At 32.5% G+C, this 15,977-nt stretch overlaps 1 protein-coding gene across 1 annotated transcript; it reads left to right on the top strand.

Annotated features, from left to right (window-relative positions):
• Positions 1-905: 905 nt before the first annotated feature.
• Positions 906-14,712, top strand: LOC139492914 (uncharacterized). Its single transcript, XM_071281063.1, has 5 exons — positions 906-2,417; positions 5,654-5,762; positions 7,487-7,604; positions 9,653-9,792; positions 14,469-14,712. Exons 1-5 carry the CDS (start codon positions 2,150-2,152, stop codon positions 14,710-14,712), a joined length of 879 nt encoding a protein of 292 aa, XP_071137164.1. The 5' UTR covers positions 906-2,149.
• The last annotated feature ends 1,265 nt before the right edge of the window (positions 14,713-15,977 follow it).

Here is a 15,977-nt window from a genome sequence, read left to right as displayed (position 1 = left end):
AAAACATCTATCTACAAACACATTCATTGATTTGTGTGTCTGACGTCAGAAAGTTGTATACGTCACATAGATTTGTCGTTCAATGTGCATACAAACTATTTTAATATTTACCGGGAAACTCTCCAGTCTCGACGTGATAAACATAAGTTATTAAAATTTCATCAAATGTTTCACGGAGATTGTCCTGATAATCTTTCTGTGTTTGTTCCAAATTAGAGACTAGATCTACACGACCACAGGACTAGGGGTCTTCAAATTTACAAACTGTATTATGAAGACAAGCTATTATCAAAAGTCATTTCTACCAGCCGTAGTAAACCTTTGGAATAATATTCCAGACGTCAATCAAAATCGTGTTTTAAGACTTATCTCTCTCAAAATAATATTAAAATACCATTGTATTTTCACTTAGGCTGTAAAAGAGAACAGATATGTTTAGCAAGACTAAGACTCCAGAGTAGTGTTCTAAGGGACCATCTATTTAAAAAAAAATCTAATCGAGAACGCACTGTGTTCCTGTGGTCGAGTAGAAACTACCTCTCATTATTTCTTCAAATGTCCAAAATATAATGAAATTCGAAGGGATACTATCGGAACGATCTCCTGTTCTAATCTTAAGATTATCATATATGGGGACAATCTTAAAGCTGACGAGGACAATATGCAAATGTTTCATAAAGTTTCTGAATACATAAATAAAACAAAACGTTTTGAAAGTTAATCTAGTATATGTATATATATTATATATATAGACTTTTTTTTTATATGATGTACATTCGAGTGGATTGCCCGGCGTAATTGACTATAGTCGGACGTGTGTGTTGGTTTACTGTCTAGAAAAGTAAATAAGAGTTGACTGTTTCGTGTTTTTTTTCCCTTTTTTTTCCACATTTTATTTTTTTCATTTATTATATTTGTTGTATTTTTTTGGCGTGTGTGCCTGTTTATTTATTCAATTTATCATATGCTACCATAAACTGAATATACTGTTGGCACGTAATATTGTTTGTTAAATAGATGTTTTTTTTTTAGGGAGACGGATTTATAAAAGTTTTTCCAAACTTGTTTCCGAATCCCATATTTGAACTTTATGTAACATTGTAATATTTATCTTGACATTTTTCATTAATAAATACTGTTTAAACTAACATAAACAAATGGAACATGTGAATATCCATACGCTTACCTTAAAAAAAAGTTCGATAAGTCCTTAAAATGGCCCCTATTTCTATCTTAAATTTAGAATGTATTTACCAATATCACAATGAATCATAGCCAATATAGTCCCTAGGTAGGAAATATATCTTTTTTGTCTAAAAACAGCGTACTTGCGTTCTATTCAAAATAGCCTGACCTCTATGTTTTTGACAAGTGTTTGAAGGAACTCCGATTCGTATGAAAAAAGGAGAGGTGGGCAAGGAGGGGTGCATCGATCGTTCTCATAGGAGAGGAAACTGATTATAACACACAATTTGGCAATCATACTCTGTATAATAGGTATTTATTTTTTGTCTTAATTTTGTTGTCGTTGGTTACACAATGTTTTTCTTCATTTTTTTTTTCAATTATAATTATAAGGGCTAGGGCAAATAAAAAATATGATTTGTCTAATAAATAAACCTTTCGAAATTCTGGAAGAGATATGCCCCTTTAGTAAAATTATTTGGAACGTATGGTCAACATTCTAAAATGCACCCGGAACGATAATACATGTAACTATAAATACCTTTAAGGATAAATACCTTTTGTGTTATAAAATAGTTATCTGAATTGCTTTTTGGAGATGCAAATGACAGATACACAAATCAAATGTACCCGTATTGTATAAATTGTATGAATAAAACATAAACAATTATACACTACTGTAAATTTACTGTTTCTTATACTACTGCAGTTCATAGTTTGTTTATAGTTTAAGATGGTTGTACGTGATATAGATCACCCGGAACAGATTTAAAGGACGACTACTTTTTGCGTATTGAAAATAAAATTTTGTTTATTGACGCATTTGTGTATTATATTTCAAAATACACGTACTCCTAAATGTATATATAAAATAAACAACTGCAATGGTTTGAAGAATTTTGTTTATAACTCTACAGAAGTAACCAATGTGAAAATATCGAGTAATCATTTACAAAGTTTTAAAATGGATTTATTTAAACAAAATTACATAAACCCTCGAGGATTCTGTCATAAGAAAAATGTATGTTATGTGTTTCATTACATTTTTCCTTTACTGATTTATGTTCTTCTTATTCAACAAACTAATTGTTCATTCTGTGCTTCTCCGGAGTGTCTTGTTGGATATGATGCAGGGAAAATGCCAATGCCACATACTGCAAGTGGACTGTGTGGACGACATTGTAAATATTCATGGATTTGTGACCCTTGTCAAATACTGAATAGTACAGCAGGTATTTATTATGATGTGAAGGATCAATGCATAGAGCAGACAAAATATATAAATATAAATGGTCCGTCTAAAGGAGAGGAAAATGAAGAAAAAAAAATTCATCACAATCAACTTAGAAGAAAACATGTGTACATATATTTTAAGATTTTTTGTTAGTCCGTGTATTGACGCCAGTTTTTTTAATGTTCGACCTTTTCGATCGGACCAGACATCCCGCCAGCATTGTACGCAGAACAAAAGTTTTAATTATACATACACAATGTGTCCATAGTACATGATGTCCAACTCGCACTATCATTTTCTATGTTTAGTTGACCGTGAAAATTGGGGTCTAAACCTGAAAAACTTTAACCTGAAAAAATTTAAGCGAAACAGATGGACGAACGAACCAACAAACAGACGCACAGACCAAACAAATATTTGCATAAATGGGGATTAAAAGTTAATTAATTAATTAAATAACAGAACTTGAAAATAATTCCAATAAATTGCTTCCCAAAGCGCAGCTGGATACGACCGTATATGTTCAACCCTGAACAGTTGGGACAAAAGTGGACACATTATAAGTTTTTGACACAGAATAACTGTAGTGAAAGAACTTAAAATTAGTTATACGATTTGAAATAAGAAATCTTGAAGACCCCCCCCCCCCCCCCCCCCAATTTATGTAATCTTACCCGCCCTTTTTCAAAAAAAAATCTTTCCCTCAAGATCTCAAGATATGGTAATCATCTCAATTAAAATTTTTGATGAAGTTTGCAACCATCAAAACCCATTTAAATACATCATAAAAGTATTAGAATATAAAATGACACATAATCATGGCTAAAATTAATATATCTTCACAACATTTAAAAGTTTCTTCTAGACATGTTACAAAAAGGTATATTCTCGACGTTGAGGTTGACAAATTACACTTTAAATTTGAGGACGGTGTCAAAACATTGATTATAGATAAAAATTACATCATGTGCGTCTTGATGAATTCACATTTATGTAGAACATCATTATGTAACATCCTAATATTATGACAATTGCTTTTGTGATATTGTTGGCTATCATACGACATGAAATGTGTACTCGTGCAAGAGTGGGTGGGCTAGTAAAAGCGGGGCTGAGAGTTATACAAGGTTATTCGATTCTTGATTGATAATGTATACATAGTAAGCCAGTTAAATAATAGTTTTATTGGTGTATTACAGTTCCCCTAGAACCCCCTCCCTCTCCCTGAAATAAATCTTGGTACCCTCGTAGAGTAGTAATAGGTACACATCTATAAAAACGCCATAATATTTTTTTAGGAAACCCCTAGCATTGTAAGCTTAACTAGAGGAAAGACCCATCGGCCATTGGTGTTAATTTTCCTATTGTCATTTTCTTATGAAACGGTTGGCGAATTTCGACAAAACTTTCCAGGAATTTATAAAAATACGAAATATCTGGTGTTAAGGTGTAAATGCAAAGTCACCATGTAATGCTTTTGAAAGTCTGCAGGAATGTTCAACTGGTGAGTAGTGAATTACACAGTGATGAATTACCACTGAACACTTTGATAAACACTATCAATATATAATGCATACTACTATCACAGTTTTTTATGTTTCTAGAAACAGCGAAAAAGTAATTCATACTATAACTAGCTGACAACTTTACATAATTTAAAAGCAAGGTAACGGCGGTTATTTAAATAAAGCATTTTAATTTTTATCTTATAAATTTTGTTTATTAAACATTAAATCAAACAAAACACATTTTATAGCCTTAGGACCAAAATTTTGATCAACTAGAATTAGGCCGAACAATTAAAAATATACAGTGTGATTCAGCGTATGTAAAAGAATGAAATACTAATAGCATGAAAAATTGTAACACATGCACTTATAGCAAAAAGTCCCAACATGAAGAATCACAAAATCCAAAAATATTGTTCTCTTATGTGTAAAATATTACGAATCAATCGAATGATATCCCTTATATATAATGCTTAATGGACCAATATCTATTTCGTTGAGATCCGAAGACCAATAATCAAGTAATTGTCCATTAACCAGGAAACCCTTGCCCCTTTTTTACCCCTAATTCCTAAACGGTTTGAGTCATAAACCCCAACAGCTAATCTTAACCATCCCTTTGTGATATCGGAACTGGTGGTATAATTTCAGAGTGATCCATACACTGTTCCAAAAGTCATTGTCTGGAAACTAGAAAAATACTTATTTTGGTTCCTTTTTGGCCCCTTATTCCTAAAATGTTGGAACCAAAACCAAAAATTAATATCAACCTTTCTTTTGTTGTGTCAAATTTTGTGTTGAAATTTTGTAGATTTCTATTTACTTATACTTAAGTTATTGTCCGGAAACCACATATTTTCGGACGACGCTGAGGATGAAGACGACATGATACCAATATACGACCGCACATTATTTTGCCGTCGTATAAAAAGGGAACTTCTATATAAGTATGGTGTATGAAGAACATGTAGTCATTACATTGTAACTAAATTATTTGGGTATTCAGCAGTCAAAAGTCACGTGTAATGATTTCGGACATTTTGATAAACACAAACCGACCAAACTTTTCAACAATATACTGTTCAGTAATGTGAATTATTTATTAGAAGATTGCAGCCCTTTTGTGTGATTGATATGTATATAGTCAAGTCCAAATAGTTTTTGTCGCACGATAAGTCCGCGTATTTATCTAACTCCATCTGAATTGTTACACAATTTCGATAGTAACATCATGATGTTTTATTGATTTTAACTCTTGAATAATTTTTTAAACATGTACTCCCATGACATGCAAAAGTAATGTCAGTGCATCTTATATACGTTTTATAATATGGATATATCAAGACATTAAAAAAATAAATCGTAGAAGTCATGCACAGAATATGCGTACTACATACAATGGAAATACTTCATTATGTTCACCAACAAGATTGTGATAAAAAAAATTGTATCATTTAAACAATTCAATGCATTGTCTTTTTAATTGCTTTGTATTTTTATACGAACAAAAAAAAAAAATCGACATGCTGATATTTTTTAACTTTGAAATTATAGCATAATTTATATGCATTGAGTTAAACGTATGCTTAACCGTTAATAGTTTAAAAAAAACGTGTAAAACTGCTTACTGTCATTTTCAATTTAGTAGAATTAAAAGTATATCTAAATATATAAAATAGATAATTGCAATAGAATACAATCGTAAATTTTGTTTTGTTTATTTCAGCTGATGGCATTGATGAGATGCTTTTTGTTGTTGAACCACCTAAACCTATTTGCAGTTATGTGCGGGAATACAGAATTTCATTAGCAATAGTTAACAGAATGAATTCGGGGTAATGTGTTCAATTTTTATTTTAGTATTTCTTCCTTCTTTATATGATTTATAAAAAATCTGGCTCTGACAAGAATATCTTGGGGAATGTTCTATACCAAGGAATGTTTTTCTCCGTACGTCGTTAATACATACTATATCTTACCAGTATTTTCATTGTGTCAGGTGGTCAATAATTTACATTATCTATACAAGAAGCTTTAGATGCCCGCGAAATCGTGGTACAATTAGGCAAGTGAAGGGGCGGATCCAGCTATTTTTTTAAAAAGAAGGGTTTCAACTGCATAAATCGTCAAAAATGAGAGGTTCCAACCACTGGACCCCATCCTTGACACGAAAATTAAGTGAACAAACAAAAATCGAAGGGAGTACGTCGACTGTACACAAAAGTGACCGCTAACGGTATCCGAATTCGGATATTTCTTAAATGATTTGGGTTTTTTTATTAGGAAACAAGATTGTTTCAAAGACAAATTTAGGGTGTACAATAATTATCAAAGGTACCAGGATTATAATTTAGTACTCCAGACGCCCGTTTCGTCTTCATAAGACTCAACAGTGACGCTCAGATCAAAATAGTTATAAAGCCAAACAAGTACAAAATTAAAGAGCATTGAGAACCACGAATTCCGAAAAGTTGTGCCAAATACGGCTAAGTTAATCTATTCCTGGGATAACAAATCACAGCGTAAAGACTTTCCGATTAAAATCACTCTATGTTTGATTCATATGTAAAATGGTAATTAATAAACTCATCATATATACAAGGAAAAAACCACTGTACGCCAAACTCTGGTATCATTTACATAAGACTCACCAGTGACGCACGTATTAACAACGTTAAAATACCAAGTGAGACACAAAGCATGCATTGAGCAGTAATAATTGAAATTGAAATTAGTAAATTAAGTTAGACATGTTAGAGGTCAGCATGGTATTCATTGAGGTCATGGGGTTCGTGTTGTTTATTCTTTAGTTTTTCTATGTTGTGTCATGTGTGCTGTCGTTTGTTTGTCTTTTTTCATTTTTAGCCATGGCGTTGTCAGTTTGTTTTAGATTTATGAGTTTGACTATCCCTTTGGTATATTTCGTCCCTCTTTTATACAGTTAAAACATCAATAAAGGGTTTAATAAACTTCATTTATAAGTTAGTGATTGACGAGGGTCTAGAAAATTTACATAACGGTGTAGGACCCAGGTATTCATACAAAAATGTAAAATTTCGCCTTGTTCTTTAAATACAACTTTCATTCATGCAGAACAGAGGGATTTATTATTATGAAAATGTCATTTTGGTTTCTAGGGTACGAAAATAAAAGAAGTAGTATTTCAACTAATAACATCATTCGAATGTTTGTAAAACGAAGGTCTGTGAGTATTGCAAACGAAACACTTTGCGTGCCAAACTTTAAAAAATGACAAACAATCTTCCTTTTTCAGCTATCGTTTACAAGTGATAAGATTTTAGCCAAGATTTTTCCCAAAATAAATATGTCTAGCGTCATAGCATGTATTTGATACAGGTGTAAATTATCGGTCTCATGTAAACCATTAATATTTATACTAAAATTCAGTTGTCATCAACTATTACACATAGTTCACACAAATTAATGCTGAATACGCTTAATTGTTTGCCTACAGGGTTGAACAGAAATGGAAGTCAGTAGAGAAATTTAGTGCAAATCTACAGTGTTTTTGTAATTTAAAATTCATGTTTTGTTTCAGTAAGGGAACAAGTCAAGCAAAGACTTTTGCAAATAGTCTGAGGAAATATGAATGGAACTTTGAAACTGGATCTTGTGGAAATAATGTTGTTATATTTCTTTCTCGATACGATAGGCAGGTAATAAACATATTAATCCTTTGTTTTTTCGGAGTCATCAACTTGAACATACACGTAAAAGGGATTTTTTTTTATTAAAGTTTATTGGATGATGTATTAATCTATCATCTATTACAAGAAACAGAATTGTTACGAACTTCACTGAGACAGCAATCGACTGACGGTAAAGGTAAAAAAACGAAAATGCAAAACAACAACTGTTTAATGCATGGCCTTCAAAGATGTGAAAATCGATACCATCTTTTACCAATTGTTTTGTTTTGGGTGTAAATTATAAAAGATTATATTAGGGTTAAAACAAAATGTCATACTTTTTGGTATATTGTTAACAAATAGTTTATATCTTGTGTATTTTTTTTTCGAAATAGAACAAACGTTTCACTGAGAATGCTGTAGGTTGTGATAAATGCGTACATCTTGTTTTATCAATCAAGAAATTTTAATGTATATTTATGTAACACTTAACCCAAAAATATTTTAAAATAAAAATGAAAACAAATGATCTAACAAATAGAAGACAAAGAAAACTGTTTAATTGATGTATAACAAATATAAAAAATAATTAACATTCCTTTATGGAAGTATATATCTTAGTAAATTCCAATGATCCAGCAAAGTTAAAAAAAAAGAGGAGATTTTCTCGAAAAACATTTGTATTTGTTAAACAGTTTATCAAAAATTAATACAAGGTTCTTCATTTTAACAATATTATATCGAAATTTGCCTATTTCATTTATAACTAGTATCTATGTACGTTTATTGTTTTAAAACAGGCAACACTATAGTCAAAAGCAAGATTGACAAACAGACAAGCAACAATAAAAACATATATACTATTCAGCAATCTAGGGGTTGAGAAAAACAAACCTTACACGGTTTTGGTTTTTATCATTGCTAAAGACTGCATGCTGGCTTATAATTTCTTACGTTGACTTCATTTGAACATGATTGTGTCATCGACAATAAAGCATGTCATTAGTTTTATACTTATCAACAACCTGACTTTGAGGCCAGCAGATACAGAAGTTCCTCTTCCATATCTATCATGTAATGCGGTACTTTCAAACGAATAGTTTGAAATGTAATATAATAAAAAAGATGTGGTATGCTTGCAAATGAGACAACTGTCTACAAGAGACCAAAATGACACAGACATTAACAACTATAGGTCACCGTACGTCCTTCAACTATGAGCAAAGCCCATACCGCATAGTCAGCTATAAAAGGCCCCGATAAGACAATGTAAAACAATTCAATCGAGAAAACCAACAAAGAAATGAACAAAAAACAAATATGTAACACATAAACAAACGACAACCACTGAATTACAGGCTCCTGACTTGGGACAGGCACATACACAAATAATGTGGCGGGGTTAAACATGTTAGCGGGATCCTAACCATCCCCTAACCTGGGACAGTGTTATAACAGTACAACATAAGAACGAACTATAAAAACCAGTTGAAAAAGGCTTAATTCATCAGATGGACAAAAATACAAGTGGACGTGGCCGGGTACTTATACATCCCGACACAAAAAGACACAATGAACAGATCTGAGAGTACTCGCGACGTTTGATTTCTTGACTGCTACCATCAATTTCATAAATTATAATAAACGCTTTCAGGAGGATCTAGCTTTGTTATTCAACATATTACTATCAATGAGAAAAATAAAGGCAACAGTAGTTTACCGCTTTTTAAAAGAAGCAAGGTTTTTGGCTTCTTTTCAAAGTCATTACTGTTATCTGTTTTTGTTTTTTTAATAACCTCTAGAGTAACAAATTTTGTCGGCCTTCGTCAATTTTAAAGTTAACGACAAACAGTTACGTCACTGACAAATGTGCGAAAAGGATACTTGGCTATGTTTACATATTCAAAAAGCAACTAAAACATAGCCTTGTCGACAAGAGCGAATATCTTTAGCATATATCAAAATATAGCAAAATTATTGAATTTTAAAAAAACTTCTGGTATATATTGCTTCAATGAACTTGTTTATTAGCAAATATCATATTTAACATGACGATGATTGGTGTTGTTCTGTAGATATATACATCAGCTGGTGAAGAAGCTTTCAAGGTTTTGAATGAAAAGTGTATAACTGGCATATACAAAAAAGCAAAGGAAGACTATTTTTTATCTGATGACTTTGAAGGAGGATTGAAATTCATGGTACAGGAATACAAGTATGGATTTATTTTTATTATATATGTTCGCACTGTATTCGTTAATCATGAAATACCACTGGTTAATACCTTCGTGACAAGATACAAATTTAACGAGGTCTCGCCACTAGACAACTCAAAACTGAATACATGAACGTACGTGACTGACCGAATTAAACTTACTACCGGGTTTGTATTACATGAGCAACACGATGTAGAGTAGGATATGTTAACCCTTTCGGAGCACATTAGATCACCCGCAATTTTTCGTGTTGCTTAGTCTATGTTGTTTTTTGTGTACTATTGTTCGTCCGTTTGTCTTTTTATTTTCGGCTTATAAGTTTGAAATCCCTCTGGTATCTTTCGTCTCTCTTTTTTTCAGAAAAAAATAGCTCTCAAACTAAGAATAACAAAGTAACAATTATTTACTAAGTATAGTCTCGTTAAATAATTTAAGGATGCACTTAGGTGATCTAGGGTAAAATTAAATAAATCAAGAATTCAAAATTGATGAAAATATAAAGAATATGAGCCAATTTAAAAAAAGCTATCTTATATATATCTTAACAATAATTACAAGATATATTATACAATCAAAGTCTGCTCATCATACTTATTATTTAAAAAGCACTCCTTAGGGATAATATATTGGGTCATTTAGTACTTCCTGATTTCGACCATTCTTGCTGTTTGCGGTAGAAATTTGGGTTGACTCCTTCGTTCCCTTTTCACTGGATCTTTCATCTAACACTAAATCAGTTGAAATGTTTTGTCAGAATTCAGTCAGTATCACTGTACAAATTAACAAAATAGACAATATGCAATATTGGTTTTGCTCATTGTTGAAGGCTGAAGACTATTGTTGTTAATTTCTGTGTTATTTGGTCACTTTTTGAGAGTTACAACTCGTCTAAACATCAACCCAACAATGTTAGATCTGTAAATTTGCTTTCGTAATTTGTTTGTTCTTTCCTCGCCGGGATTCGAACCCATGCTACTGAGATATCGTGACACCAAATCGCCTGCACTGTAGCCGTCCCGCTAGACCACACGACCACCTGGGCTTCATAAAAATGAAGCTTTCGGTGGCCGGGTGTTACCTTTCCAAGTCAGTGTTAATTATCTATAGTAAAGGATCCTACAAATTTATGTAAGATACAGTCACAGGAAATAATTATATTTATAAGTACGTCTGAGCCAGTGACAACTCTACAACAGATTTATCCATCGGATCACCAGCAGTGATGGTTGTATGATTGCAGTTGTCACTACACACAGGCAGACATATACATATATTTATTTACAGTGATTGTATGCTTCTAAAAATAGATTAGCATCCTGCAATTATACTGAAGAGATGAGAAGATGATCATTTCTGTACACTAACAATAAATACTTCGTGTATTGTATCAGAGATCCTTATTTAATTCCTACACGAAGGTAACACCTCCCGAAACGAAAGCTTATTTTAATAAGCTAGAGTTAGAGGAGGGGATAAGGTCTCTGCACAATGCTAGGCGGTGTTGTCGTAGAAGTTAGAAAAAAAAGTACAGGTTCCAGCCCCTGCGCCGGGGAGGAAGTTACGATTCAAATCTACTCTAACATCGTTAGGTTGATTTTCTAGGCACTTTATAAAACGTCTGAATAGTAGTCCACGATTTTCCCCACGAGGGCGCTGGATCGTTACGAGTAACGATACATGTACACAATAAATAAATTATATAAACGCCTAAAAAAGTGAACACAACAACTCCAAATACAAAAAGAGGTAACTATAAATGTAATTATTTATAAATATTTCGGATAACATATATCCTTCGTCAGTCAGATTCTGATGTTAAATGAATCATTTGGTCCGAGTACACAGTTATTTCGTAGTGCATTTCTTTTAGACAATAAATGAAAATTAAAAAAATCCCACCTGCGCTTTCTCAATAATATTTTCACAGTGTGTTGTACTACTTTTGGGACAAATTATGTCAAAATTATAGAAAACTTCATCAGCTCTAACTCAAAATATGGACAATTTTATGTTAAGGGGGTTTTGAAATCTTTTGACAGCTTCCGAAGTGCTAATTTTTGACCTTTTTCAGCTGGACCTAATCACTACTTTACATTAATATTTATGACCCAAATCTTTTTACAGTGTCATTTCACCCCCCAACTTGCTATATGAGGCATAAAACATGGAGAAATAAATTTGGAAGGGGTATAACAAAAAATGGCAAGTAACACACTGTCCACACTAAGGACTACAACGAAAATCAAAGGACGATAACTGTGTACTCGGACCATCTTTAAGACTTCTTCGATTAAACTATTACAATCTTGAAATTTATACAATAAAAAAAGTCAAACCGAACATCAGTTAAGACGCTTGCACATTTCTAAAAAAAACATTACATAGGTTATATGGCCTATTACAACAGAGAGCTCACATATATGCTTTAAATACAAATAATAATGTGCGATTTGAACTAGCACAATTCTAAAACTTTATCGGGAACGACAATTATGATGGTATAACATGTATAAGCATGATAACGGCTGTAAAATTACCAAACAGACAGCACTGAACGATCTAAATATTTGAAATTGACAGAGTAAAGTAGCTACAACAGAGTCTGAATACTTAAACATCGCGACCAAACGGCCGTTTAAATGTAATAATAATTTTTGACTAAGTATAACTAGAAGAACGTGGCTTGGTACTTATACATCCCTAAAAAAATTGAGTAATTTAAATTGCTGTATTCAACAAATTTATTTAATAAATGAAAAAGGTTAAGAAAGAGAAACAGAGACTGTAATAATAAGTAATATAACCTAAATGTGAAGCACTACACCGAGTCGAACTATATCTTTTCATTTATCCCATTTGGTGCCAAAGTTGTTAATTTTCTTATCCAAAACCTTTCCCGAGCAAGTCTATCCTCCTTAGACCAAGCAGAGTTGTGGTCAATGATTTTAATGGTCAGTCGATTGAGATCTGTCTTAGTGTGACTAGGGGATCTCAAATGTCGACTGAGAGGGAGGTCTGGCTTGCACTGGTAGTCGCTACGATGGCCTTTCATTCGTTTGTGAAACGGCTGTTCTGACTCGCCAACATACTGTTTACCACATTTACACTGCAAGAGATACACAAAATTTGAAGTCTTGCAATTAACATTGCAAAATATGGTGTATTCTGTGCCAGTGGAGTGACTGTTAAAAGTCTGGGTATCCAGTATTTGTTTGCAAGTCAGACATCGTTTGTTTCCGCAACCCTTGCAAGAGCCCATAGATGAAGAGCCTGCTTGAGAGGATAAATCAGCTCTCACCAGCATGTCTTTAAGGCTTTTGGGACTACGAAAAGCCAGTACAGGTGGCTATATATATAAATGCCTAAAAAGTGTACACAACAACACCAATAAAAAAAAAACTATAAATGTAATTATTTATAAATATTTCGGATAACATATATCCTTCATCAATTTGATTGTGATGTTAAATGAATAATATGTCAGTCTACTTAGATTAAACTATAACAATCTTGAAATTTATACAATAAAAAAGTCAAACCGAACATTAGTTAAGACGCTTGCACCATTCTAAATATGTGTGAAAAATGACACAGGTTATATGGCTAATAACAACAAAGAGTTCAAATATATGCTTTAGATAAAAAAAAATAATGTGCGATATGAACTTGCACAATTCTAAATTCTTTAACGGTGAAGACAGTTATTATGTTACAAGAACGATTGCGTCAATGAACATTCCAATTAAACAGGTCTGAACGATCTAAATTTGTAAATATTTTAAATTTGACAACGGTAGAGTAGTTACAACAGAGTCTGCGTATTTAAACATCGCAAACAAACATAATAATAATAATATAATATTTACAAATTTAGATCGTTAAGTGATGATGACATATTTGTTAACCTTGATGTTATTTATGATTTATGGTTGTTTTATGTAAAGTATCCGTTTTTATTCTGTAGTTAGTCACCACATCAGTTTGATCATGTAAATCTATTAAATAGTAATTTTATAAAATTTACTGTTCGCAAAAGTATGAATTATTCTTAATAACAAGGATGTTTTTAACATAGACGGAAAGCCGTATTGGTCGCAACGTTTTGGAACTTTTGGTTCTCTGTGCTATTCAACTTTGTACTTTTTCGAACATTTTTTATCTGAGAGTCACTTGTGTGAACGAAACGCACGTCTGGCATATTGGACGAGTCCGAAAAGCAGAATTAACTATTGATTTATATCGACAGAGCAACGTCCTCAGTATTGCTCATGCTGATTTGTCTGTCTTAGGATTAATTTGCTCATATCATTTAATAATCCACTTTATTATATGTCTGAAACAAAACAATTATTCATCTTGTGATTTTATTGTCTGATTCCGGTACACTTGGTCAATGAAATATAAATGATAAAATAACGTATTATTCTCTTAAAACTATAATTGTAAATGTGAAAAAATAAAATTAGTATCCGACAATGTGAATTTTGATTGGAGAATCTTTTAGGCTCATAATTCATACCGCATATATTACTGCAAACGCATACAGCTTTGAAAATCATGCTAGTTATATAATTTCAATAATCTTTTAATTTATCAATTTGTTGATTGTATGCAATTTGTTATGTATATTAACTTGTAAATAGTATTTCATATATTGATGCAATTTTCTTTTCAGAAAAGCTTTAGAAGAAGGAAAATGCTCTTATGGTTTAAAAGCATGGGAAATCGTATTGATAGCATTTGGTTCTATCATTGGTTTTGTTTTGATAGTCTTTTTGATGGGGAAATTTTGTCCTGGCGACGGTTCAAGCAGTAGCAGCGGACGGGGAGGATGGGGCGGAGGGGTAGGAGGAGGAGGTGGGGGAGGAGGAGGAGGTGGTGGTGGAGGAGGAGGAGGAGGAGGAGGCGGTGGTTGTTAAGATGAAATAATAAACTAGGTTTCAAGAGTAGGATTTTAATTAGTTGTTCAGGCGTCCAAATGCAACCTAGTACGATAAAATGAGAAAATGCATTTAGAGTTTAAGATACTAACGTTGACTTATTTATATGCTGTTTTATACTATATGTAAAGTAGTTTATCGACCTTATACTGGATAACATAGAAAAAAATATAAAACAGAAACAAACAGAGATTTGACTAAAACATAAACTTTGAAAAAAAAACCTGGAATTCATGACCATAAATGTACGACTCTGATATGGACGGTGCATATTTTAATCGGAATATAACTCCAGGGTACATTTCGGTACATGTTTTGTTGTATGTTTTATTATTAAAACGCATTTGTAACGACTAAAACAAAAATGATTTCCTTTAGATATACTATTTTATGAAACAGGAAAAATCGTGTACGGTAAACTTAGGCCGTGTTCACACCAAACGCCATGTACAGTAAACTTGTTTACAATTAGTTTAATGTACTGTACATTGGTTTCACATTAAATTTGTTCACATCTATACACCTTGTTTAATTACCTGTACATAAGATTTGTTCACACTTGTAAACTCTATGTCATTTAAATGTTCATTACGTAGAACCGAATGCAAAGTTTTCGGACAACTGTTCTAGCAGTAAGGGAACGACCATTTGACCTCAAATCGGCTGGGGTCGATGGAAATATTCCGAACCCAAATTGGATAAAAAAAAAGGTCCTACAGATGATACAAAAATATTATAAATCAAGAGTTTCCCCATACATTATAGTGTTAAATGTTGAAAAAAAAATTGATTACCAGCATCGAAAAAAAACCCCGGAATTAAACGTTTGCGCGGAAAGATTTCTGGCTCAGATAAATTAACAAAATGCCCCCCCCCTCTTTTTGAGTTAAGTGGTTGCTTCTTTATGAAAGCCATTTTGATGATTTGCAGTAGTTTAAAAATAATAAAGATGTCTCGATTAAGCATTAGAAAAAGTAGGCTGCAGCAGCATGCTTACAGGCGAAGAATATATATTTTTATTTTCATAAAGCCAATGCATTACATTGGTATAGAGATTGAAGGAGAAGAAGGAATGATATATAAGGGATCACTATATTCCTATCTTTTCTGTTTGTTTCGAATGGTATTTCTTCTCCAAGGAGTATTTGGCAAAGGGAGGGGGTAATGTTTTTTTTTAGTTTTAAGGGTAATTTAACTGATCCGAGATACATGTACTAGACAAACAATACATTTACCTCACACTG

This window comes from Mytilus edulis, chromosome 10 (assembly GCF_963676685.1).
Source record: "Mytilus edulis chromosome 10, xbMytEdul2.2, whole genome shotgun sequence".
Taxonomy (NCBI): Eukaryota; Metazoa; Mollusca; class Bivalvia; order Mytilida; family Mytilidae; genus Mytilus; species Mytilus edulis.
The sequence above is the reverse complement of the archived record's forward strand: the minus strand, read 5'-3'. Positions and strand labels throughout refer to the sequence as shown.